General features: G+C 38.4%; 1 protein-coding gene across 5 annotated transcripts; it reads right to left on the bottom strand.

Annotated features, from left to right (window-relative positions):
- Positions 1-20: 20 nt before the first annotated feature.
- arhgap18 (Rho GTPase activating protein 18) lies at positions 21-26,349 on the bottom strand. Of its 5 annotated transcripts, none has more exons than XM_067384954.1 (15): positions 26,158-26,349; positions 15,271-15,485; positions 12,228-12,463; positions 9,340-9,400; positions 8,137-8,285; positions 7,459-7,624; positions 7,260-7,351; positions 6,345-6,422; positions 6,095-6,254; positions 3,324-3,406; positions 3,039-3,245; positions 2,774-2,920; positions 1,674-1,813; positions 1,514-1,587; positions 21-1,364 (listed from the first exon to the last, which is right to left on the bottom strand). In XM_067384954.1, exons 1-15 carry the CDS (start codon positions 26,265-26,267, stop codon positions 1,273-1,275), a joined length of 2,010 nt encoding a protein of 669 aa, XP_067241055.1. In that variant the 5' UTR covers positions 26,268-26,349; the 3' UTR covers positions 21-1,272. The 5 variants fall into 5 exon arrangements, with proteins under 5 accessions (XP_067241055.1, XP_067241056.1, XP_067241057.1 ...); XM_067384955.1 differs by having other exon boundaries at positions 9,340-9,397; XM_067384956.1 differs by having other exon boundaries at positions 1,514-1,569; positions 26,158-26,348.
- Between the last annotated feature and the right edge of the window lie 1,275 nt (positions 26,350-27,624).

Here is a 27,624-nt window from a genome sequence, read left to right as displayed (position 1 = left end):
AGTGGTTATTTTAGAAGCATTAAATCATACAGCAACATTTTCGGCCATGTTCACAGTTTCCAGCACAATAAAAGCATGACATTAGACATGTAGAAGTAAAAAAATCACACCTCAAAACTACTCATTTAAATGACATCTGCATGACTGTAATTAACAAGGTCAGTTTAAGTGCCAAGTGTTTCCCTCCATTGAAGTACTTTATGAGGTCTGTGTTGAACTGAGCTCTGTTGTTTTCGGTCATGAATCCTACAATATCCTCTGACTTGCAGCAACATTTTTTTTCTCCAATATTGCAAAACAGGAATACAAAAGTACATCCAAGATCCCTGGGAGTGGCTGAACAACTAATAAAGAGACATTTATTGGCAGTGAGAGCTAAAGTAAGAGTGGGGAAATTATCATGTGACTGATTTAAAGTAGGGATTGCTATAATACTAAGAGATCACTCACATGAAATCGCAGAAGGAAGAAATGAATATGAAGGAGGAAGAAATGTACCTCAGTACTTCAATGATCTGAGACCATTTTTTCATTTGATATATATATAAAAATTAAATATGAATGAGATTTGTGGCTAGGTGCATCTCACAAAATCTATAAAGAACCGGTCATATTTCACCCCAAAAGAAATAAATTGTATATTGTCATTTTCTATATATATATATATACCATTCTTTGCACATTTTTCATGACAGTTAATCATGTTCCCTGGTCCTCATTAACATAATGCAAAAGAATGCTTAATGCAGCAATAAAAACAATGTATTATTTATATTGTGAAGTATTTACAACAAGAAAATTCAAGATGCATTACAAATGCATGAGAAATTAAAGAGTAATGTGGTGAAAATAATACAAAAACAATGCAAATCTATCATTTCTTCTGATATGAAATATGACCTGGACATTTTTTAAGAGAATTTTGAGAAAACATGAAATGATTCTCATACTTAAACAATCTGTCCTCCAAAAGCGATGAAATGTGATAAACCTGACTACATTTTGGCTTCTCGTACAAATGATGTACGAACAACTGCCACTCGAGCGTGTGATGAAAACCACATTAGTGTAAGTGATGGTTTAGGATTCTGTCATGGGAGAGAGGTGCCGTTTGAGCAGCAGCGGAGGACGGGGTGGACCGTGCGCCTGAAGAGTTGAAATATATTCAGATTGTTCATGTTAGGCTCTGAATCCCAGTTCTGCTGTCTTCCCTTTACTCGTGGTCTTTAAGGCACGTGGCGTGACGGGGTGATTGGCATGTGTTGCTGTGGGTCAGTGCTGGACGGATTTAATGACCCACTCCGCACTGGGGTTGAGCTCCAGGAGAGCTTTGATGTACGTCTCTTCATCCAGACATCTCTCCTCTAGACAAACACACAAACACACACGCGTCAGATGCACGGGCTTCTCTTCAGCGGCACGATTCATGCTGATCTTTTCAGGGAAGAATTGTGTTAAGAGTTGACTGATTAGTTGCACATGCATTCAGTATTCAGGCTCATGAGATACTCACTGATGTTTCCTCCCATCTCATAGAGACACAGATCTTCTCTTTTCACTGACAGAGACCTGTAACACACACCAAACCTTCACATCACCACTACTTTACACTTTTCTGGTGCCTGTAGATGTGTGTAAGTGTGTATTAAAGCTGCATGAGTGTGTCCGCTCACCTCTCCTGACTGAGGAAGCGTGTCAGAACATCTGAGGCCTTCAGATCCTCCGTCAGCTGTACGGCCATGGACACCATGGAGAACTGAGGGGCCTGAACCCGTATGAAGCCTCCATCAGCCTGAACACACACACATCTACACTACAGCCAAACACGTACCAGTAAAACACTCTGTCCGGGGATTCCCTAGTGAGAAACTTGGACATTAACCCTGTAAAGCCTGAAAAACTGACTCATTTCATAAACCTTTAGACAAAATGTGTTTCAAGTATCATATTCAATACTTTAGGCTTTTATGGCTCACATAGTCTGATAATATGAAGGAAAAAACAGCTCAAACTGAGCAAAAATATGCAATTTGCTGCAATTATGGACAAAAACTGTAAATCTGAGATTAACATTACAGCAGATACTTACATAAAATGCATACATCAATATCTGCCAATAGTGTGTCTTAGTAAGATGATATTTAAATGCTTATTTTTATGTAGTTTTAAAACACACAAAGATGATTGAGATAAACCTTCATCAAGTAAAGCTGCTTCAGTCCAGCTGAAATATTACTAACAATATCAAAGTTATTCTTACGTTTACTTGATAAAATCAGTGCAGATTTGACAGCAGAAAGACACGAGAAGCACGAGCTGAAGGATGTTCGTACTATAAGACTTTTACTTGATAAAAGAGTCTAAAATATCAATCAGAGGAGACTGGAGGAGATTGTGTGGGACAGGTTTTTCAGATCATTTAGAAATATGAGTATTAATTATGAAACAGTAGCATTATAGGGTTATAACCAATCACATCATGTGTCTGTACCTGCAGGATGTATTTGGTGTTTAGAAACGACACATTTTGAGAGCCTGTCCATGCGATTATAATCATTTAAAATCAAACCGGCTCTGCATGCAGTTGTCCTGTGTGTCCACCGGGTGTCAGAGTGGAGCTGCTGCTGTTTCAGTCACTCACATTCTCAAACTCTGATTCACTCAGCTGGGTGGGAAACACTGACACACACACACATGACTGCAGATGTCTAGCTACACTTGGGTTTGATCCGTGCCTCAGTTCAGTGTAATGGACTGTGTGACTCTCTCTCACCTCAGTGTTCTTCTCCTGTTTGTCAGAGGCTCTCTCGCGGTCGTAGGCCATCTTCTTCAGTAGTTTCTTAACCGCTCTGTCTCGGTTCATCTTCCTCTGGTTCTCCATGTTATGCTTGCGCACCTGGTTCAGGATGAACTTGGGAATCTGAGACACAAAAAGACTCATTTGAGTTAGTCGGACATAACAAATGCAAGATATTACACTTTCCAAGTCACTTCTCAAGTAAATGTATCTTGATTTATTCATCTGTGAGGAGACGCACCGTCCAAAGGAGGTTCTGGTAGCGGATCAGCAGCCTGACGATGTTGGCGGTGCCGGCGGCCATGGCGAACTCCTGCTGCTCGCTGATCTTACTGCGGAAGCCCTTACACATGAAGATGTTGGGCGCCATCACCACTGCAACGTTGTTCAGGGTCATCTTATTCCTGTCCTTACGGTCGATCACTCTCTGGAAGAACTCCATCAGAGCCTGGAACACACGCAAACGAGGTGAAGCGATATGAACGTGGAATAGCGTCACGTGAGGTGTGAACGCGCGCTGTCGTACCTTGAGAGTGTCTCTGTTGGGTTCGGGCAGCAGGAGCACCAGCAGATTGAGCGCCTGGAGCTGCTGTTTCTTAGTGGGCAGCTCTGCTCAGACACAAACACCATCACAACAATCAATTACAACACACTTTATACTCACAGTGAAGTTATGTTCACTTACGGGTAAAAAGAAGTTTACAGTTATATACTGTTAGCAGACAGGATCTGCGATTCAGACGCTTATTTCAATAGATTGCTTTAAAGCAGCAGATTTACAGTATTAAATGTGAAAATCAGCTTCAGTTTCTACTAATGTTATTTTAATGTGATGACCACAAACATTATTTGTTCATCCTTCTGAGATTGTCCCCATTTGTAGATGTAAGAAATCCAACATTTGATATAAAACACTTTTATTTAAAAAATAAAAAAGACATTACCAATATAACCATCAGATGGCAGCAGAGGAGCATTTAGTGGCTCATATCAGCCATTTCCTGTAATATTGTTTCACTCAGTTTCACTTTTGAATAAATATTAAACATTATAAAATCACTAGGTTTAAAAATACATTTTGTCAAAGTGAAGCATGAACAGAGTTCCCACTCTAAGCCAAATTCCCTGACTGTCACTGACTAAAAAGCTGAATTTCCATGACCTATAATGAACGGGAACACTGAGCAGACAAAAATCAGCCTCCTATTTTAAATCCATCCATTTGCAAGCTTTATTTACTTGTACACAGACATTTTTAGTACAAAACTAAGTTAAACACTCGTACACACTACTTCTTTTGCACTTTTACCCATTAAATGCACTTTCATATTTTCTGTACTATTTCAACAGAAATTAATTAATAGTTTTTATGCTTTCAGGGGTTAAACGCTTTAGAGGATTTTCTGTTTCTCATAAATTTCATCATTCAGTCTTTTGATTTCTTCACATTTAGTTTTTGCAGGCCGTCTCAGTCTGTTTGAATCGAGGCTATTTCTGTAAATGGTTGTTATCATTATTTAAATCTGAAATAAATAATTAGTAATGTTGGTAGTTTATCCAATGTGCGTTTATTAATTTATTCATTCTACCATGGTGAGTAAACGAAGGTAACGGCTACGCAAGACCAATTTGAAAATTCTGTGCGACTGCCAAAATGCGACAATCGTGCAGTGAAAAGGCGGCTTACTGTGTCCTACCAGACTTGATAAAGCTACAAGATGACAAAGTCAATCATAATTCACAGCCAATCATAACAGCGTGTGGGCGGGCTCTGTTCGCAGCTGAACAGGAAAACCAAACGAAATTAAACTAAACAAAGTTAAACTATATATTCAAAATACAGTGACCGATACAATCTTTGTCATGAAATACACTTGTTTGAGCTTTGCTTAATATTAAAATGGTTTGAGCTTGAATATCATTTTGCATGACTATAATAGCCACAGAAACAAGAACATTCAAGCTGTAAGTAATAAATACTTTTCTTTGTGCATTCATGTCCTTGTTCCCTCTCTGTGTGACCTGAACTATCAGCTGCAAAATCCCAGAAATATAGAAACCATTTCAAAAACAGAATCCTGCAGTCGTGGTTAGGACAGTCCAAATCTCTTGAAATGTACATGTTCCTGCATGTTTGCCGTAGTTAACATGTACAGGTGACTGCATTTGACTTAAGCTGACGAGCGGGAAGGGAATAAAATGCTGCTGAAAAATAGTCTAACCATAACAATACGCAAAACACGTGAAACAACTCAAAAAATGCGGTATAGAAAAATTACATTTTGATAAATGGAAACTAAAATTTAAAGCGACAAACAAAAATCCCTGATATTCCATGACTTGGACAAAAAAAATATAGAATTCCCTGATTTTCAATGTCTGGAATAGACCTTTTAAAATTCCATGATATTCCAGAAATTCCATGAGCCGTGGGAACCCTGTATGAAGTACTCAAAACATCTCATGAAAAACAATAACTTTTCTTGTGAATGGCTCATAATCAGCCATTTCCTGTAATATTTTTTCACTTTTGAATAAATATTAAACATTATAAAATCACTAGATTTAAAAAAACATTGAGTCAAGGTGAAGTATGAAATACACAATCACATGAAAAACAATAACTTTTCTTGCGAATGAATTACACAGAAAGCGAAAACTCTTGCTTTATAATTGCTTTATAATAATTAAAGTGCGCAATAAATCTTCAATTTATAGTGTGTTGACTGCACTAAAGTGTTCGAACTGAATTTTTCTGAGGAGGAACTGAGAGACACATGTTTTTATGTCATCTTACGTTTGAATAGCTAAATTAACGCTAGGCCTGACTATTTAAATGACTATATTCTGATTATAAACTAAGTATTACACTAGTGATGCTGCTAAAGCTACCTCGAGACACTGAAGATACCGACACCAACAAGTGACATTTCACCGGAAGTTTTCCAGCTGGCTTAAATGATTGAGAAAGTTCCGCGTATATGGTCAAGTATTTCGGAGCATTAAAGAAATAGTTCACCCAAAAATTTTTTTTTTTTTTTTTTTACTAAGAACCATTACACCCCTAAAACACACACAGCGTCATTATGCGACAGGAAACTTGTGCTCCAGACTGTCGTGAACGCGCTCAAAACCGTTTGGCAAGGCGGATTAGAGGTAATTATGCTGTAAATAATGGGTGAGTAAATGAAGAGTTGATGTTAATTTTTGAGTGAATTATCCCTTTAAGCTTCACCGTACAGGGATATGCCGCACACAGAGCGAAGTGTCCGAGCCGTGTCCTGGTGCGGGACTCACTCAGCACAGAGATGAAGGCGTTGAAGTATTCGACGGTCAGCAGAGGGTACGGCAGCTCCCTGATGAACAGCTTCAGCAGACTCGCGGCGTCATGCTGTTTGAGACTCTCCCATGGAAACATGCCTTCATAAAACTTGTGTTCCAGTTCGTGGCAGACTGCCTGGGAAACACACACCAGTAAATAGGTTACAATGATGTAATGACTACAGAAATAACACACGCGAGCATCATCGGCAGCTCGGCGTCTGACCTTGACTCTGGTGGCGGCTCCAGGTATCCGCAAAACACCCTCTGTGTCCAAACCCTGCTCCTCGATGTGGGAGATCAGCTGAAAAACGACAGTTTAAAGTCATTCTCACTCTTCTGGAGCTCACAGTCACTACTGTTCGAAGGTTTGGGGTCAGTAAGATGTTTAATGTTCTCTTCTACTCAAAAATGCAGCACAGGATCAAAAATTTAGAGAAATATTATTACTAGGGCTGTCAAAATTAATGTGTTAACACATTTGATTTTCAGCTTAACGTTTAAAATGATTTAATAACACAATTCATCCTTGAAACATTCAGATTATAGAAAATTACATTTTGATAAATGGAAACTAAAATTTAAAGTGACAAACAAAAATCCCTGATATTCCATGACTTAAATAAATAAATATTTTTATAGAATTCCCTGATTTTCAATGTAAAATTCCATGATATTCCAGAAATTCCATGAGCCGTGGGAACCTTGTATGAAGTACTCAAAACATCTCATGAAAAACAATAACTTTTCTTGTGAATGGCTCATATCAGCCATTTCCTGTAATATTTTTACACTTTTGAAAACATTTTAAACATTATAAAAATCACTAGATTTAAAAAAAACATTTAGTCAAGGTGAAGTATGAAATACACAATCTCATGAAAAACAATAACTTTTCTTGCGAATGAATTACACAGAAAGCGAAAACTTTCGCTTTATAATCACAAGATTCAGGCACACTTGTGAAAACTCACATTTTATTCAATGAATCTAACTAAAGTGCACAATAAATCTTCAATTTTAAGTGTGGTGACTGCACTAAAGTGTGAAACTGAATTTTGCTGAGGACACGTCTCTCGTTACGAACGCCCCTGGTCTCGACTAGTTTGTTTGGTTGGTTTTAGTATCTCTGCTCTCTTACACGCTGCAGTATGAGAGGCACTTTGGCTCCTGGCATCCTCCGTTGGTCCTGATCCAGCAGCGTAGAGAGAGGAACACCGAACAAACCCGACTCTACGGATGACAGAGCAATATTCATGATTCAGTTGCATAAACATGTTAAGCATTTGTCTCCAGCATGTACATGTGTGAATTAAATGGCAGATATCAGAGGCACTGACCTCTCACTTTGACCCTGAGAGCTTTATGGGCCTTCACCTCGATCCCACAGGTGTCGAACAGAGCGCTCATCTCAATGAGGACCAGTCTGCGAACTTTCTTCATGTCCTCAGCGGAGAGATCGCCCACTTTTGTCTGTCCGGTCTTATCCTGAGACACTCTGAAATCCTGCGAAAGACGAGCAACAGAAAGGATTCAGTGGACGCACGGCGCTGTGGCTGGTTGCCAGGGGGTTGCTAGGGTATTCGCAGTGGTTCTGCTATAATATTCTGAGGCCGGATTCACCAAACATTCTCAAGAATAAAAATCTTCTATTTGTTAATAGCTATTGTAATCCCAAAAACATTTATAAAGAATGTTGTAAAGATAAAACCTGATATTTTCATCTTAAAGACAAAACAAGACAGAAATGAGAAAACACTGGAACATTTATTAGTCTCAGTTAATGGCGATCTCAATGCTGTTAGGAATGCAGTTCCACAGACTGACCAGCAGAGGTCACTTTTACTCAATAAGACATGAGTGGTTGTTCACTGATGCTTTAAATCTTTCATTTGACATTTTTGCAATCTAATATATAAACACTGACATTTGCTTTATCCTCAAGCAACCAATCAGAGTGAGCTGCACACACACACACACACACACACGAGTGAACGCTCAGACTGCGCTGGACTCACGGGTAACCTGTCGTCGGCTTCGCTCTGGGGCTGGGTAACCTTTAACCCTTCTTTGTAGATAAGCGCTTGCTCGGAGAACGACACCTCCAGGTTAATGTCCGTCTCTGCATCAGCTCCGCCCCCCGGAGCGTCAGGCCCCGCCCCGTTACCTAACCAAACGATAAACACACAATAACATTTCATGCTGTGAAACTATGACCAACATTTATGGTCACAAACACACAGTTGTGCTGGTGTACTTCAGTGACCTCACATCACTCTCTGCTGATTAAACTAAATCAGGCTAGTCAAAGTCCAGCAATCAAGGACGCCATTATTTGGCAGTTACTGCAAGCGCACGACTTCCACACTATGATGATGTCCTGATGGGTTAAAGACACTTTGATTTCAGTGACGTTTCACATGTAGATGTGAAAGAGTGCTGCATTTAACCCTGCGTTATGAGCAAAGCAGTGTCAAAACAGCACTGGAACGTCACGGCGAGTTGTTTAGCAACAGACAACCAATCATTAACTAAAATAGTGTCTCATGTGCTATTTTAAGATGTTCACATGCTCGGTTTAATTTCAGCAGTGATGTGAAACGCCTTCGGTGATGAATATAAATGTCATTAAAGTTCTAGAAAAACTTTTGAATTTGCTGCTTCTGTTTTTGTTGTAGTATGTTTCAGTGGATTTAAGCATCATTTTCCATAGATGGTGTCCTCAACTGATGCTAAACAGTTAAATAAGAACATTAACCCAATGTTTACAAATGTACAGTGTGAAATCTCAAAACCTTACAGCCAGGATTGATTGCTAACCCAGGGTAAAGTATGAACACTGTAAAACAAGATAGCCCAGCACTAAAAATGACTTTCAAAATTCTCATACGCTTACGAGAAATGACTTTACAACACCTCTATCGTGTTCATTTCCACTAGTCTATAGTTGGCTATCATTTACATTCAGAAAAATGAGCCTGTATCTCTACAGGAGTGTATGATTAGACAGCATCACGTGAGGACGCTGACAGACGCATTTTATATGAAGCAAAATGTTTCATTTTAGTGGTGCTGGATGTTCTAAAGAACAAAAGGAGTGGACATTCCAGCAGTTCCTCTGTGCGTTGCTGTCGATTCGCTCTGCCTTGCAGTTAAACGCTGAATGTTAAATGCATTTTGAGGAATGCCATAAAACACAAGCTTCAACTCATGACACATACCCAGTCCTTCCACTTCCAGTTTACTGCTCCCACTTCTTTCTGTGGATTCCGCCTCATCCTGCTTTGTCAGAAAGCGTGAGGAACAAGAGAAAGAAGCAAACTGTTAGCATGTGTGGTGAATAAATTAACACTGAACCACACACTTACACATTGCACAAAACATGATCCCAGGGGAGAGTGTGATGTCATGTTAAAAACAAATTCATTCAGTGCCATTCATCAGTATGTGTGCAACACACAGAGACCGCACTGAAATCTGGAAATCTTTCAGATTCTGCATTTTAAGGTGACTAATCCAGTGTCAGTAAATCAGTGACACTAATCATGTGACTATTTCTATCAGAGGTTGGAGCAAGTCACAAGTCAGTACATCAAGTCTCGAGTCACACAAACCGAGATAGTTAGAGATCAAGACAAGTCAGAGTACCAAATAACACAAACAAATACTAGCAGCTCAAGTCGAGCCTCGAGTCATTGGTTCTCAAGTCAAAGTCATTTTCAGTATTTAGTCAAGCAAGTCACAAGTCCTTAAAGGTGCCCTAGAACTTTTTTTCACAAGATGTAATATAAGTCTAAGGTGTCCCCTGAATGTGTCTGTGAAGTTTCAGCTCAAAAAAACCTTTTTTAATTCATTTTTTAAATTGTCTATTTTGGGGCATCATTATAAATGAGCCGATTCAGGGTGTGTGGCCCTTTAAATCTCGTGCTCCCCGCCCACGGAGCTCGCGCTTGCCTTGAACAACATAAAGTTCACACAGCTAATATAACCCTCAAATGGATCGTTACAAAGTGTTCGCCATGCATGCGGCGGATTATGTGTTCGTCATGCAGCATGTCTAATCACGTAATTACAGTATTTATTTGGATGTTTACATTTGATTCTGAATGAGTTTGATAGCGCTCCGTGGCTAAAGCTAACATTACACGCTGTTGGAGAGATTTATAAAGAATGAAGTTGTGTTTATGAATTATACAGACTGCAAGTGTTTAAAAATGAAAATAGTGACGGCTCTTGTCTCCGTGAATACAGTAAGAAACGATGGTAACTTTAACCACATTTAACAGTACATTAGCAACATGCTAATAAAACATTTAGAAAGACAATTCACAAATATTACTAAAAATATCATGATATCATGGATCATGTCAGTTATTATTGCTCCATCTGCCATTTTTCGCTGTTGTTCTTGCTTGCTTACCTAGTCTGATGATTCAGCTGTGCAGATCCAGACGTTAATACTGGCTGCCCTTGTCTAATGCCTTGAACATGAGCTGGCATATGCAAATATTGGGGGCGTACATATTAATGATCCCGACTGTTACAGTCTGTGTTATGTTGAGATTCACCTGTTCTTCTGAGGTCTTTTATACAAATGAGATTTACATAAGAAGGAGGAAACAATGGAGTTTGAGACTCACTGTATGTTTTTTCCATGTACTGAACTCTTGTTATTCAACTATGCCGAGGTAAATTCAATTTTCAATTCAATGGCACCTTTAAATTTGCTACTCGAGTCATGTGACTCTAGTCCCCCACCTCTGCTTTCTTTAGACAGTCAAATGTTCTTGCTGTGTGGATCTTCTCAGATCAAGCTGGAGAACATCAAGGTTTGTTCATGCAGCTTCATTTTCACGTTCACTCAATTTTGTCACCAGTTTCTGTTTGGTTCATTTCCAGTGTTGCATCTGCTTCAGTGAATACATCTGACTGCATTTGTGGTCATGGACGTTTTCATGCACCGTTTCCATTACTTTATAAATCGATTATTTAGTGCAGCGTTCAGCAGAAACATAAATCACCGCTCATGGCTTTCCTTAATAAACCTCTCAGAATGGCACAGTAAATGACACTGGTGATTTATCACAGATCCATCAAACTGGAATTTTCTCAGTTATTCATTACACTGTTCTGAAATGTTTATTAACAGGGAACTACTGTGTAATTGGTGACACTGTTAACAGCCTGTAAAAAAATGTCCGAAAGCTCCAGTCATTAGTTGGATGTCCTGCATGAACTTCCTACTGAAGCTTTAACACATTGCAATGCTTTAAACCATTTTTGCCTGTTCTTTAATAACCGCAGCACAGCGACACACACTGATCTGAATTAGTTCACCGATTCAAAATGTCTCTTATTACATTCATCCCAGTCAAGCAAATCATTGTTTGATAGCTTGTTTATGCATCTAACAGAGATGAAAAAGCTCTTCACCATTTGCACTGGTGCAAGTTCAGTTCTTCTTCTCTTCAGAAGGTCTATGTTTAAAAGAATTGCCAATCCATCTTAAGGGGGTCCTATTCTACTTCTTTACATGTTCATCTTTCTTTAGAGTGCGATGTTGCTGTTTGATAATCAAGAAGTTCCTCCAGTTTGAGTTCTTCTCTACATCAATCAGAGTTTTCTTCACAATATTCCTCATTTAAATAATTAATGCGCAGAATAAAGGGGCGGGGCCTGGTTCAGTTAGTTAGTAGTGTGTTGAAACTGGCGGTTATGGTAAGGGGCGGGACATTTCCCAAACACCAATCACAACACACTGCTCCAGCCGACCAATCAGAGCACATTGTGCTTTTCAGAGGGAGGGGCTTCATAGAGACAGGAACTAAACAGAGCGTTACTGACAGACTGGGAAGAGAGGAGCTGCAACAATGGAGAATATGAGGAACATAATCTAGTAGAGCACAAAAACAACTTTGTACTTTTATATATTGAAGGATGAAATTACTTTCTCTTGTAATTGATGCTGTTCATAAAGCTAAATTACACTGAAACTGTAATGCACATGTTCAAACATCTTTGTTCTAGACGTATGGTCATTCATACACACATGACCTGCTGTATTTGGGGAAGGAACAGCATTAATGTGTGGCATTTTGTGATGACTTACTTTACTTTGTGAATCAGGTGATGGTTTAAAGATCTCTCGGACATCTGGGACACTGTACGGTTTGTTCCGCTTGCGCAGCGTCTGTTTGAGCGTTTCCACACGCCTCTCCACGGCGGCCGCTTGCGTTCGGGTCAGAGTAGACAGCAGCACGATGCTGTCCTCGCCTCCTGAAGCGGATTCGTCGAACAGCGTCGCTAGCCCCGCCTCCATCAGCCACGCCTCCTCCTGCTCACCCTCTGCAGAACAGAACATGAAGATATGAAGATAAGCCTGGACATTTCTGACAGCTGATCTGAGGCCATCCAAGATGGTTTTATTTTCATCAGTGATTTAAAACCTCGTATGAATCACACATTATAAATGACATATGTGTCATGATGTGTTATTTTCATCACAGCCGTGGTGAGGAGGAAGGCGTTAATTCAGCTCTGACAGGAAACAGAAATATCTTCCTCTTCCGCTAACTTAGACGCTCCAGGAGTTGAGGAAGTCACAGTTAGCTGTTCCTTTAGGGACCAAACAATTCCTGCTGATGTCATGACCGATCTGTGTCTGTGGTTCTTCCTGTAAGTTAAGCCTATTGTCTTTAAACATGGAGGAATATAAACATACACTGCCTTGTGCAAAGCGTTTAGATTAAAAAAAATTAAAAACGTAGAAAATATTAAACACTTTGCTTAATGGTGGTGCAATATTATATATGTATTAAATCATGACAAATCAAACACATTTTAGAAAAATTAAAAAAAGTGCAAAAGTCTCCTAAGAGCCCACTCTGCAGACAACATGCAAGACTTTTCTCTAAGAAATGATTATTTATTTAAAGGTAAAAGTGAATGTAAGACATGCAATATGAAGCTTAACACTTAAGATCAGGATTCACGCGGACCGTCCGGCTCGAGCGGAGCGGTGTGTGCCAGGAGTCTGTTTTAGTCATGTTTTAATCTTGCTTCACATGGCATGCTGAACTCAGCAGAAAATATGTTGAAAATGGACGAGAAACCCATTTGTCATCACAATCTTCTGCAATAAAGGCTTTTACATGGAGCAACTAAAATAATGTGAATGACTCACCAATGGTTTAAAAACAGCTGCATACCCACCAACACTTCCTATTCAGACTAAACCAACAGCAGGGTCTTTCCATGTCAAATAAAAATAATCATTCCTGAAACCTTCCTGGCTCAAATTTGATTTTACAAACATAAATGATGATAAAAATATATATTAAATGTCATGCATGAATGATTATTGAATATACTATTTAGTGGAGGAGGGTCAAAATGTCAATTTTCACCTGAGATTTGGAGTCAGATTACAGGGTGTTAAAATAACATTAGAATCATTATTTTATTTTTACACAGAGATTGGAAGGTTTATTAGTCAAATCTGTTGACTTTTGCAATCTTTGTTGCATTATAGGTCAATGGTGACAGTTCAAAATGGAAACTTTTTCCTCAAGTCTGCATTCCTATAACTCAAGAAGTATTAAAGATACCTTAATATCCTTTTAGATTTTGGTTTTTAATAAACTTTTTTTTTTTAGTATGTTGATTTTTAAGGTCCTGTATGGTTAAATCCCAGAGATATGGGGATCTCAATGCGGCTCCATGAGTAAATTGTTAAACTTTAACCATTATCAATGGTCGGAAACTTTGCATACATCTGATACTTATTGTATTTAAAGAGGAATGTCTGAAGAACAAATATATAATATAAATAAATATATTTAAATATGTTACAAGTGAAAATGTGCAAAAAACTGTCACTGCTGGCATTTAATGCAACAAAAATAGCTAAAGTCAACAGATTTTACTAATAGACCTACCAATCTGTGTGTACAAATAAAATAATGATGCTGCCATCTTTCTAAAGTCATTTTTACACCCTGTAAATTGCCTCAATCTCAGGTGAAAAAGGTCATTTTGACCCCTCTCAACAAAATAGTGGATTACTCAGTACATATTCATCCATTACGTTTAATATTTTGTTTTTTTTCTTCATTTATGCATGACTTTCACCAGAAAAGAAATGATTAAAATCTAATTTTTTCTGGTTGAGCTGACCCAGCAGTACTATTATCATTTACTAAAACTAAATTGTCATTACTTGAAATAAAATAACTAAATAAAATAACTAAATGAAATAAAATATAACTTAAACTTGTTTTATTTCAGCTAGTTGCTAAGGCAACATTTTTCATATACATTTAAATTTGAAGTATTAAAACAACTAAATAAATGAATATTATTATATAATAAATAAATATTAAATAATAAATAGTATATCAGTGATCGTATAGCTGCGTTGATTAATTATCATCTGAATTTAAATGCGATCGTCCTCCTCATGTAATTAGATTCAATAGCTGTGTTTCCATCCAAAGTTGAGAATTTAACTTATGTGCAAAATTTGAATAGTGCATAAAACATCTGTGAATAAAGCAGCGTTTGCATCACATGTGTTCAAGAGAACAAATCTTCACTTTCTGATAAACTGGCACTAAATATCAGTAATAAAAATGGAAGTTGCTGCAGTAGGAGAAGCCACTGTATTTAATAATTTTAGCATGTAATAAATTACTTGCACCTCAGAGTGCGCAGACCAAATGCAATAAACACAGTCATGTTATCTTGCTTTCGGAGACGGATGGCTGCTGTTTGGGAACGCAGTCGTGTGAGAGACTTCTGGGTGGGAATTGACGATTTGGCTCAGGCATTTCAGAACAACCAAAACAACAGATGCTTTTCAACGAGATCGGTCCACTGATTAGTCCAGTTATGACTTTTTTGATGTGCATCAAGGGATTTATTTGGTTTCCATCATAGTTTATGTGCATGTCTTCTTTTATCCGACTCATTTGAGCGCATTATTATTTAGAATTTATGCATTTACGATATCCCAAAATTCACATAAAAATAGGTGGATGGAAACATGACTAGTGATGATACGGTTGGTCATAATTAAAGGTCATCATGCAGTAATCCAGAAGCTCCGCAGCCGAAACACACTCTCAAGTGTACTGCAGCTGTAGTGCACTCACCGTCAGCCACCTTCAGCTGCACGTCCTCCTGCGTCTCTGCGTCTCCACTGCGCTGGATGATCTCTACCTCTTTGAAGTAGTCCACCATGACCTGCTCGTCCAGAGAGTCCTGGGAGCTGCAGCGCTGGTACGGGGCCTTACCCGAGCCGGAGCCTGACCCCGGAGCCGCCACGGGGCCTTTGGACCTCTGAACATTGTACTGACCGGTTTTGCGGCTGCATCAACAGAGACAGAGAAGAGACAGAGATGTCAAACAAACCAAATCATCATATAATAGGGGTGTAACAGTACATGTATTCATCCCGAACCACCACGAATACAGTCAGTCACAGGTGATTCACACTCCAGTCCAGAAGGGGGCGTGTGTGGTAATGCAATGCTGTTTGCTAACTGCCACGACAAGAAAAAGTGCGAGAAGAACAGACAATCTATGCATAGATATGTTCACGTGTAATCTCTCTGCAGAAAGACATCAATAAAACAGCTGGAGAATAATATCTCACGTAGCGTCACATCTACCTCAGGTCAGTCATTCAGTGTCCACAGCATGTTAGTTCACTAGAGAAATGAACTCTAGAGGAGAATTTCACTAAATATATGCACTTATATATTCATTATATTAACTTTACCTGTTAGTAATGTCTTAATTAATAGTCTTAATAGCTCAGGCAGCCAAACAGACAACAGCAGGGCTTCAGCATGAGCACTTCTCTGTTTGACTTACTCTGTTCTGACAGGAAATGTATTTTTGATGAGGGAAATTGTGCTTTTGAAAAGCCTTTGTGATTGTAATGATGTTTCTGATGATTGATCACCCACTGAACTGAACACCAAGACTGCAAATATCTATCAAAAATAGTTGGTAACACTTTAGTTTGGGGACCAATTCTCACTATGAACTAGTTGTTTATCATCATGCATATTACTAGGATGTTGGCTGTTTATTGGTACTTATAAAGCACATATTAATGTCTTATTCTGCATGATCATATTCTACATCCCTTAATCCTAAACTTAACAACTACCTTACTAACTATTAATAAGCAGTAATTAGGAGTTTATTGAGGCAAAAGTCATAGTTAATAGTGAGAATTGGACTCTAAACTGACCATAATGTTTTTTACAATGTGATTATTATACGGCTCCTCAGGTTCAAATTATTTTTTTGTGAAGCAAAGTTTGCACTAGGGCTTCAACTAATGATTGTTTTGATAATCAATCAATTAATCTGTCCGTTATGTCTTCAATTAATTTGATGACCGTCCATAGAAATGGTTTATTCACAACTGTAATGTGCGTGACTGATGTTTTCCAAGCACAGCGAAGTTGTGATTAATCGATAATCAAATTCGATGACGATTATTATGCATTTTATTGATTAGTTGTTGCATTCCTAAATTGCACGACTTTTTAACTATGTAAAAGCAAGAAAACTGCTTCAGATTTCGTTCATTCATGCTGAGAACATTGAAAGTGGAAGTGCGAGAAACCTTGACTAGCATTGCACTAGTGTGGAATATGACGCTTTGAGTCTTTTCTTCTCATTGGATGAATGACACAGCAGGAATGAAGAGCTCCCGCTGCTTATCCTGCCAACGGGAGACAGGAAGTCCCAAAAACAAGGAAATAAAGATGCTATTGTGAGGCTGATTGCTTGCCTGTTTTCTGGGGCAGGACACGCTCAGCTCGGAGTTTATTCAGGATCAGGATGAACGTATAAATAAAAGCTCAGCACTCTTCACTGCTGCTGGACATGAGAGCTACTTGATGTCGGCAAGCAGTTTTCTGGTTCATATCAGGCTTGTATCCAAAGATTACAGTACACTGAGGATGCAATGAGGGCAGTCGCTCTTGCTCCTCTGGAAAACGGTGACCAAGCAGAAAGTAACTCCAGTTTCTGGGTCACGGCTGCTTTACGTCTGAACCTGCAACTGTGCACTCGTGCATCTTTTGATTTCTGTCAAACATTTACTCTTTAACAAATCCCACTTCTTCACGCTGGTTGAGGTGATTTGCATTTGCAGCTAATAGTGACGTCTGAAATCATTCATTTCAAATACACGGATCTAGAATGAAAGGGGGAAAATCCACGACCTTTCCTCGGTCATAAACGCTGACGTTCATGGTTTAGCTATTAACCCAGGGTTGGAGTCGTGGGGAACTGGGGGAGTGAGCTCTTCTCTCAGTGGACTCTACATGCTAAAGGTCAGACAGAAATGACTGAAACGCTGCAGATAAAGAAAGAGAAAGAGGACGAAAGGGTCAAGCGTCACCGTGTTTCTTGTTTTGCATACACAAACAAAGAGGCAGTCTATAGCAGACAAAACACTAACACATTGTGTGTCCTCACGGCGCTGTACGTGTGAATCGGGACAGAATGATGGTGGTTCGAGTCGAGTCCAGAGGCCAGAAGCAATGCAGGAGTATAAGCTGTTGCTATGACGACCGAGAGTGTACCTGTGGAATGTGGCAGCTTGGAGACCGCGAGAGGCCACGACGTGTTAAAACATGTGCTTTCATGATGAACTGCTGAGATCTGCTCAAATCACACTTAACTTGAATAATGTGATGCGTTTCAAAGCGAAGAAAATGGGATATAATGTAGGACAGGTCTCCGATTTAAATCAATATTGCATATACAGGTTAAATTGACTTGTGTTCCCACTTTTTGGGGGTGTTATTTTTTATCTCCTTTTTAAGTTATAAGGGAATTTGTATCAATAATACTTGTGCGAATACAGTACATAGGTCAAACATCACAGTTTACAGTAGGGCAATTCCACGCAAAGGTCATCTTTACCATGAAAAAAAAAAGTTTTAACCAAAAGAACAAAACCCTTTTTAAATTGTCCATTTAGGTCTGTAATATACTGTATTAATGTGCTCTAACAGAAATTTTAAGAAAATTGCCTTGTTTATCCACAATATATGTGGTAAGCAACAATGCTTAAATTAAATTTTCAACCAACCATATTTCATGCTTTCAAAAAAGGGATCAAAGACCCCATTTTTTAAACTTTATTTTAGCAGTAAGCATTGTGTAGAAAGATGGAGGCATGCCTGAGAAATAAATACACTCATTTAGTCATAACAGCACTGCCTGATGAATTTATAAGAGCTAGAATAAAGAGGTCAGGACGCTTCAGAACTCTGTCACGTCCGTAACGTTTTAAAGATTAAGTTTATGTCATATAACAATTATAAATGCAAATAACTTGAAACTTTATATGCAAAGCTAAATTATGTTTATGCTTATTAGGATCAACAATTCATTTCACTACGTTGCTCTGAACAACCATAATAAGCGTTACGGACGTGACCGTTACGGACGCTTCATATTAAATCCTATGAGTTTGCTTCTTTATATTGCTATCATCTGTTTCAGGCTTACCATATCAGAACATATCCAATAATCGCAATACTCTTTGTGCTTTGTTAGTTTTAATATGAAAAAGGTTTAACTTTCAAATTCAGTCGATTTTATAACAAAATTTAAACAATAGATGTCGCTCTTTAATAGCCTACGGCGCGTGACAGATTAGCTACTGCAGCGCCTGTAAGCGGCGGATCAGGTGCACATGAACCGATCTTCTCTTCCTCTTGCCAGAGAACGAAATATGAACATCAAAAGGTAGGCCTATATGATACAGTACAACTTATAGAAGAGCATTGTGTCTCATAGGACACTTCCCTCGAGAATTGGGATGTCGCGTTACCGGTTGGTTAAAAATGAATAGCCTAGCCTATATTGATCACAATCCGCGCGATCAAGCTGACAAAATGAAAATAATAAGATTGCAATAATTTTGACTTGAAATAAAGTTTGATCATTTTGACTCAAGACTCCGCTTTAAACTCTGAAAACTAGACGAAAAACCGTGTGGTCATTTAGACACAAAACATAAAACTGACATGATTGCGATTGGCAATAGTGTCAATCGGTTCACCTGACTGTGGGGAAAACATGCGATTTTAAACTGCTTTATGATAAACATAAATATTTGTCAATGTATTTTAGCAAGCAGTTCTGTAAGAAGGAAAATCATGGTCTCTAAATTGATTCTTGAACAACGCACATGCTGGTCAACATGAGAAATAGGTCTAATCCATAACCTTTTGCACTACAGAGTATAACGTTACATTTGTATAAAGTTTAGTAAAAACTTGATAAATTGTGGAGTCTTACCATACTGGTATCCCAGATTTCAGTATTTGGTGGTTTAAATGCTTGCTTGAGGTCTCTGTGAAAGTTTTAAAGCAGTTTTAAACCAAGTCTTTTGTGCCGCTTTCAGACCGGTCACATCCGTAACGGAAAACTGTCACATCCGTAACATTGTTTTTTCCTCATTAATGCGAACATGAAAAATTAAATAAAATTATTATTTTATGCTCTGTGGAGAGCCAACCCTTCTTCATTCAGTGGGCAGTATTACTTTTGGTTTGCTCAATGTAATTCACAGAATTCTTAAAAAATATGTTGTCACCCAAATCTTAGTGACTTTTTTTGTCACGTCCGTAACGCTGTATATTTCCCTCATCTAAAATATAAAACAGTTGAATAGACTGACATTTTTCTAATGTCTGGACTCCTTTAGTAAGGGATTATGAATATATAAATAGACGGTTCAATATGTTACTATTAAATGCATTCTTTGAGCGTTTATATTTCAAGTTTTGACTCCAAATGTCACGTCCATAACGCTGGAATTGCCCAGTACTCAATTAAACTAATATTACAATAGTCATACATTTCTAATTTTCCATCTGTTATGTCATCTTGTGTTCATATTATTTATATTTAGTATGCATGCACTAATGTTCATATATGTAGAACGTAACTAGAGCTGTGCGATTAATCGTTAAAAGATGACGATCTCAATTAAAACACCCAGGCTGCGTCCGAAATCGCATACTACATGAGTAGGTACTACATTTGAATTTGAACATACTTCCCGACCGTTAAAACAGTACGTTCTATATAGTATGAATATGGGTAGTATGAATGAAATTCGGACGTACTACATCCGCCATGTTAATGTTGTCACTTGTCATGCGTCGTCACAACAGCGCGAAAATTTAAATATGTCAAAGTATAATCACCTATTTAGCTAGGAAATTTTACCTCAGAATAAAAATACATCTGTGAATATCACAACAGAGGCTGATTTGAAGCAACGAAATTAAGTAATTTATTGTTAAAAATGAATGCATATAAAAATACACAAGAAGCAAAAGACATCAAACAAACTTGAATACATTATATATAAATAAATAATGTGTAGACAGAGAGGGCGAGAGAAATACACAACATAGCCTAAATATTAAATACAATATACAAATAAATACAATGATAATAATATACATATTCTAAAAAAACTACAGCCTATAAACTACTGCCGCCTGAATGTTGCTGTCCGTTAAGTTTTCTAATATCATTAAACTGCTTAACAACGAACGTCTCCGTTAAATAAAACAGTGTTAACAAGCGGATGTAACGTTTATATCGACCTGTTCGTTAGCTTGATGTGCTGTCAGTAATAACATCTTTTTACAGCCAACTCTTAATCTTCTCATTACAGTTTTTAAACTTTCAATAAGTCAGCCGTTTACTTACATAATGTTAAACAAGTGCAATTTAACCACAATAAACACCGTTTTTCCCTGAGGTACTGAAGGACTTGAATGAGCTGCATATCGCCGCTTTCCGCCATTTTCGAATATGAAGAATCCTCTCCTGTGGCATCACGGGATAGCGCAGCGTCCATCGAATGCCTACTACAGAATTCAGGCGGAAGCAGTAGGTCATCCGGGTACTTCTCGCCTACTGTTTTTCGAATACTATGAATTCGGACATACTACTCGCCTCGCATACTGTTTTTCGCATACTATATAGTAGGGAAGTATGCGATTTCGGACGCAGTCCCACACAATCTTATTCCTGAATCCTAAATGACAGCGATTCGGCTCTATGTCTATTAAACCTTAGACAAGTATTATCACAGTGAACATTCGGATCTTTTCATGTTCAGATATTAAACCGCTTCACAAACACGCAGTATCATTATTTCTGTCTTACAATCATTCAGATCATCACAGAAGTACTGGATAAGTTTATAGTTCAGATATAAACACTGATGTCTACGGTAGTGATCAAAATTAAACCAGTTACACCAGTAGGTGGCGACAAGTGACTGAAAATACATTTAAAAAAATGTATTTGTCAATAGAGTGAGTTTTAGAGTTGACTTTAAGAGTGAGTCATCAGCTGTGTTTAAAAACTTCCCTGAGCACTTCCTCTCTTATATATATAAAACAGACCAAGCATATGCCTATAGAATGGTGCAATTTATAAATATAAATAATAAATGAGTTCCATATCTACGGAGCCCCGCACATGACGTGCATATAAATCATCATGTGCATGATTTATATATCGAGGGAAAGAAATAGTAAATCATGCACACGTTTTAGCATACTATTTTCTTCCTGCATGTCATGTCCGGGGCTCCATACATATCAGATTTCAGTGATCAAGGGTTTTTTCCATTTAAAAGGGTTTCAAGGGTTTCACCAGTAGTGGGCGCTCATGCAAAGTAAGCAATGATGTACATCCGAGTAAAAGACATGGAGGGAAGCGAAAGAGCATCAAAAATTTGCCTTCGTCCCAATGTGCATACTATCCATCCTAAATAGTATGTAACATTAGTAATATTTAATACTATTTAGGGCAGATAGGGGGGTTAGTACGCACATTAGGACGCAGGGGTGGACTTAAACACAGCCATGGAATATTTTATTCAAGAGATTTGTTCATCCAGTAATGAAACAAGTCTTTATGAGTGAGTCATTGAATCATTCACTCAAACCGATTTTCAAAAAAATAATTCACATTATTTAAAAAAATTTAAGACTGCAGCAATTAACATTTTGTCTGAATCTCTAGTAAATTACATGCTATTTTGTTTACTTCAGAATCATGGAAGAATCTCCATTTTAAACAAAAACAAGTATGATTCTCAATTAATCCAGAATCATGCATCTCTATATGGAACCGATTTATTTTTCTTCATCTCGTCTCACTACATTCATTAGCAGGTTTCATATTTTGGTTAATAAGGCATGTTATTTTACTTGTTGATAAGTAAGTTAATAGTAAGAAATTCTATATAGTCTTTTGTACTTCTGTATGTGTTCATTAAATGAGAAATTATCATTATGATTAATATTCATTGTGTTTTCTAATTTTCGCCAGGGCTTTTTTTTACCCAAATTTAATAAATAATAAACAGAGCTGCATTTAATGGTAGTAAAGTCACTGAATCACACTCCTCTACAGGAAATAAGTCTCTTTTTGGCTGTGGAATATGAGTTGGGCTTCCTGATCCTATGGGACTCACTGCTGGTGTCTCCATGGGAACGGCTCAAAAAGCTCAGGAGTCGGAGCGTGATCTGAGGAATCACGCCAGTGTAACGCTGATGCGTTAGGACCGCGTAGAGCAACCTTTACTCCATTCAAGAACGACGGAAAAATGTGATGCTCAGGTTATGGTTTATCACATCTGCACAATCAACTCAGCGTTAAACTATCTCTCACAGCCGTCTGAGAGTTTACATGTCTCAGCATGAGCGGAAACTATTTCCAGCCTACTTTTGTTTCTTTGCTTCCTGCAGGAAGAACTCAAAGCTAATTCTCAAGGACAGAACCGATATGCACACGAAACACAATGATATGACTTGATTTCCATGTCACACATCACACATAATCTCAGCTTTTACTGTGATGAAGTAAACTTCTCAAAGCACATCTGTGTGCTGTGTCAATGGAAAAGTGATAAAGGCCAGGCTACGATAGCGCTTGTTGACACTGCTGTATGTATAGTGTCTTATGTTCATTTTTCAGTTCTGACCTGCTGAATGTCCACCGCCCATCACAGACGTCACACACAAAGCATGCCGCGCACTATGAAATATTCATTATGTAATGATGCAGACACACAAGATGGAAAGACAAGCGATGTTTACCATGTCAGCACAGGTTAAACCATCAAACACAACAACACAAAACCAACACACACCCTTCCTCACAGAGATACTCCGACATCATGTGATGATCCCCGGAGCAGTTTGCCTTTAGATACTTTACGTTCATTATAGAGATGCCTAAACTCAACCACATTATGAGTGTACGCACACCGACTGCTCAAAATGAAACGTGCTTTATTTTCTCACAACTTCCATTTTATTTTTTCTAAATTCTGTGTTTTCCATTTTTATGATTTCCGTTATGCATAGCAATAATCTTATCACTTGAATTCATAAAACTTTAACAATGACTTTTCTGAAATTCAGTGTTGTCCATATTTATTTCTCTGAATTGTTTATATATAATTTATTGCAAATTTATCATCAAAAATGGTGGTAATCAAATGAATACATAAAACTTTAATTTAATTTATCGTTTACAAATTAATCAAATGAAATTTTTTGGCAAAAAATGTTGCCCAACAGTTTAAATTTAAACATGGATAAAGAATTGTGTGATTTGTGATATTTCTTAACAAATGTTTTAATAAACTGTATTCTTATTATTAATACTCTGAGATGAAGTACATTCTACTGTACAACACTAATATATTTGTCACAATTTCTTCAAGTTAAACTGAACTTTTATTTTGGCGGGTTGCGGTGAAGATTTGTGTGTGTATCTGTTGATATCTGCAGCCCTATTTATTCATCCAAATTTTGTGCATTCCAGGAATTCCATTTTTATGACTGGATTCTGCGATTCGGGTCCTGTTCTGCCACCTTGAACTTTAACATAAGAGTGCTGAAAGATGCATGAAATGAAATCGATCAATGAGGGTTTGGTGGGGAAATAAATAAGAAAAATACAGCAATGTCGTCACAACACAAAACAATCTTAATACTAAAAAAGTTTACTTATATTGGTAGGCAAAATATAATTTCTTCCTTTGATTTTGAGCTGAAGTATGACAGTCATGTCTCTGTGGGGCACTATTCTCACAAACAGTCTTCTGTTAGATCCAAATATAGAAACTCATTTTTTAAACATGCTTTCATGCTGAATCTAAACCGTCTGCAAACAACTAGCAAAAAGCAGATGCCCGAGCAAACAGCCAAAGGCCAGTTGGCAGAGCCACACACACACACACACACACACACAGAAACCTTCTCCTCAGGCAGCCTGCGCTGCTGTGCTCCGGCCGGCACAATCCACGCGGGAGTTCAGCTCGCAGCTGCGGAGCGAGGAGGACACCTGTGCTCCATCTGAGGACACAAACAACAGCCAGCGTCCCGTTTCACCACCCGCCAGTCACGTCCAGACACATCACTGAGCTGTCTTTTGTTCAGCTTAAAATACCCATGAAATCAAATCTGACTTATTGTTTATGCGTTTAATATAAATTATATAGTTGAACATCATTATTGTTTCATGTTCCTCATAATCTTGAATCAGAATATCTTCCTCTTGCAGCATCTCTTCTCTTCTCTGATGATGAGGGCGGGGCAACCTGTCACTCACATGAGATCCACCAATAGCAAACCACAATCATCCAATCAATTCGCCACAGACTAAATCAAGCCGCGCCCTACATTTGTTCTTGTTTGAGAAGCGTTTCACTCAGATATACCACACAATAGAGAAGACTTGTGTAACTTCCCTTTCATGACGATTTGTTGACTCAAATATGTTGAGAGTGACATCACAAACCCTAAAATTTACATAAACCCCGCCCCCGAGAACACTCAACAAAGGGGGCGGGGCCATGTTGGGCTGCTTTAGAGAAGAGGAAGAGTTGTTGTAGTTGAGTGTTGTTGTCATGCCGTCATTTTACGCCGGACTGCTTCACAAACGAGGGTCAATTCAACACAAAAGATGAACATGACGGCACATGCTAGTGGATGAGTTGAATCAACTCCACAGCAACTACATCAATTTATCCACTAACCATTCAGAAACGTCTAAAAGTTGTAACTTCTTCCTGAGTCTCTCCATCAGTGTCGACTCCGGTTTGAACAATGTAAGGATGAACACTTTCCTCATTTTGGCTGCGTGAGATTCTCCAGCTTTGTTGTTGTTGAGCTGTTAAAGCTCATTTGCATTTAAAGAGACACACACAAAAACGGCGTGTTTTTGCTCACACCCAAATAGGGGCAAATTTGACAAGCTATAATAAATGATCTGTGGGGGATTTTGAGCTGAAACTTCACACAAACATTCTGGGTTTGGTTTGAGGGGACTAAAAGTCATGTGATAAGTCCAGCTTAATAAAAATATTGGTTTTATTGGTTTAAAAAAAAGTAAACAACCCACTCACTTGATATCACTGCTTTATGTCACGTGACACGTCACATTCAAACTTGAAATGGCTTGAAAATTAGATGATAGATAGATAGATAGATAGATAGATAGATAGATAGATAGATAGATAGATAGATAGATAGATAGATAGAGATTTGTTTGTTTTCTTTATGGTTTAAGCAATGCTTTTAACCTGAAAATTGTGTCAACATTAAGAGCAAGTGGAACAAGAATTTACATTCTTTTTTTAAAAATGCAGCAAACACAAAACAGCCTGTAGTAGAAGTGACACGATCTGGTTTAAGAAAGCTCTAAAATACTACACGATCCCTGAAAAGCAGATCTGACCACACAAAAGCTAAAAGCTCAGCATTATTAGGTTTCCAGCTTAACACAAACTCTCCACAGATCTGTCAACCTGATGAAGCCTTTCAGAGACGAACACTAGGCTAGTGAGCTGCCTATCTAGTGACGCTGCGCACTAGGTTTGGAGACACAGCCCTGGGATACGGTTGCCATAAATAGTGCACACTGCTCTGGGTAATAAATGAAGCGATCCTCACCTCACTCCTGGAAACTCCGTTTGCTCTCTACAGCCGGCGGTCAGCACGGCTTCAGTGTTGCTGGTGTACGCGGTTAACACGACACCCTGGTCGTCCTGCGGGCGACTCATCTTCAGCTCCACATTATTGAGGAAGTTTCGGTGTAACTTCGGACTAACTGCCGCTCGACTCACCCCTAACAACTAAATAATAATCAGAGTCATGCAGCTCCACCCCCTGGGCGGCGTCATGGCCAATCCTAGCGTGGCGAAGACTCGGCTAATGAATATTAATCACGTTATGTCACGCTTACCCACCTGATTGGCTGAAATGCATACATTGAATATTAATAACGTTACGTACACATAATGTCCATCGTAGTAGAATTCAATTCGGTGGATGCTGCTCTAAAAAAACTGATGAAGCGTTTCAGTAAACTTCAGTCCCTCAGAGATTAAATCATGTTTATATACTGTTGCACATGATCCCCAGTGATTTACCTCAGCTGATGTGTATTAATTTAATGACCTTGGTTCCATTAATAACATATCTATTAAAAATAACTTATGAATAAAGCAGTATTCTCTCAGTACTATTATTTCATAATTATAAATGGGATAAATGAGAAAGTAAGGCAGGCTGCATTGTTTTGAATGGGAGAAAGTGCAACTCGCAATAGGCGGAATAATTCCCGCCTTCTAAATAAGAGCCAATCGCTGATTGGTAAAGTCATCACGTCACTGCAGCGACCGTTAGGCGCATTAGCTCGATCCAGACTGAAAAAAAAATACCGTTTTTTGTCATGATTCGAGCGTTTAGAAAAAAAAATTTATGAGACAGTTGTTGTCAGATTTTATTGGTGATTTCAAACATGAAATTTAATCGAAAGCTTGGCAAACAGCTTGGAGAATTAGATGTTTCCTCATTCAAAGAGATTGGAGAGCTGGAGAGATTGGAATGCCCGTTTCTAAGATGGCGTCCCAATTTGCGTACTTGTGCACTATGCCGTTTTTAAGTATAAATAGTGCGAGTAGTGCGTTCACACTGAAAATACCAAAATGAAAAAGTACATTTTAAATACCCGGATGATGCACTATTAACGGAAAAAACGAAGTGTGGAATATTGGACACTTCATGCACTCAACTGTCGCAGCTTTAATAACGTAGAGGGGGGGGGGGGGGAAGGGGCATAGACTCTGATGTTAAATGACAAAATAACCTTATACAATTCACGCACTACATGGATGAGTACATAGTGCATAAGTACATAGTGTATAAGTGTATTGTACATTATTTGGGACACAACTTTTGGCTCCGCACAGAATATACACTAACAAGAAGCAAAGAGCTTAGAACCCAAGAGGCGACACTTTGATACTTTTTGGGTAACAGCCACTAGATGCCGCTCCGGTAGCGCGGCCGCCATTATGGACCATTGAATCCTTCACATCTTACACACACAAAATTGGTGAATTTCACTGCCAAATC

Source organism: Chanodichthys erythropterus, chromosome 4 (genome assembly GCF_024489055.1).
Source record: "Chanodichthys erythropterus isolate Z2021 chromosome 4, ASM2448905v1, whole genome shotgun sequence".
Classification (NCBI taxonomy): domain Eukaryota; kingdom Metazoa; phylum Chordata; class Actinopteri; order Cypriniformes; family Xenocyprididae; genus Chanodichthys; species Chanodichthys erythropterus.
Note: the sequence above shows the minus strand (reverse complement) of the source record. Positions and strands in the feature narration are given on the sequence as shown.

Excerpts from the sequence above, each read along its gene's own strand:
- arhgap18 (XM_067384954.1), bottom strand. The coding sequence starts at position 26,267 with ATGAGTCGCCCGCAGGACGACCAGGGTGTCGTGTTAACCGCGTACACC. Across the intron at positions 6,423-7,259 it reads TGCCTCTCATACTGCAGCGT|CTGATCTCCCACATCGAGGA; the intron begins GTAAGAGAGCAG and ends GTCGTTTTTCAG. Across the intron at positions 1,814-2,773 it reads AACAGGAGAAGAACACTGAG|TGTAGATGTGTGTGTGTTCA; the intron begins GTGAGAGAGAGT and ends GTTTGGCTGTAG.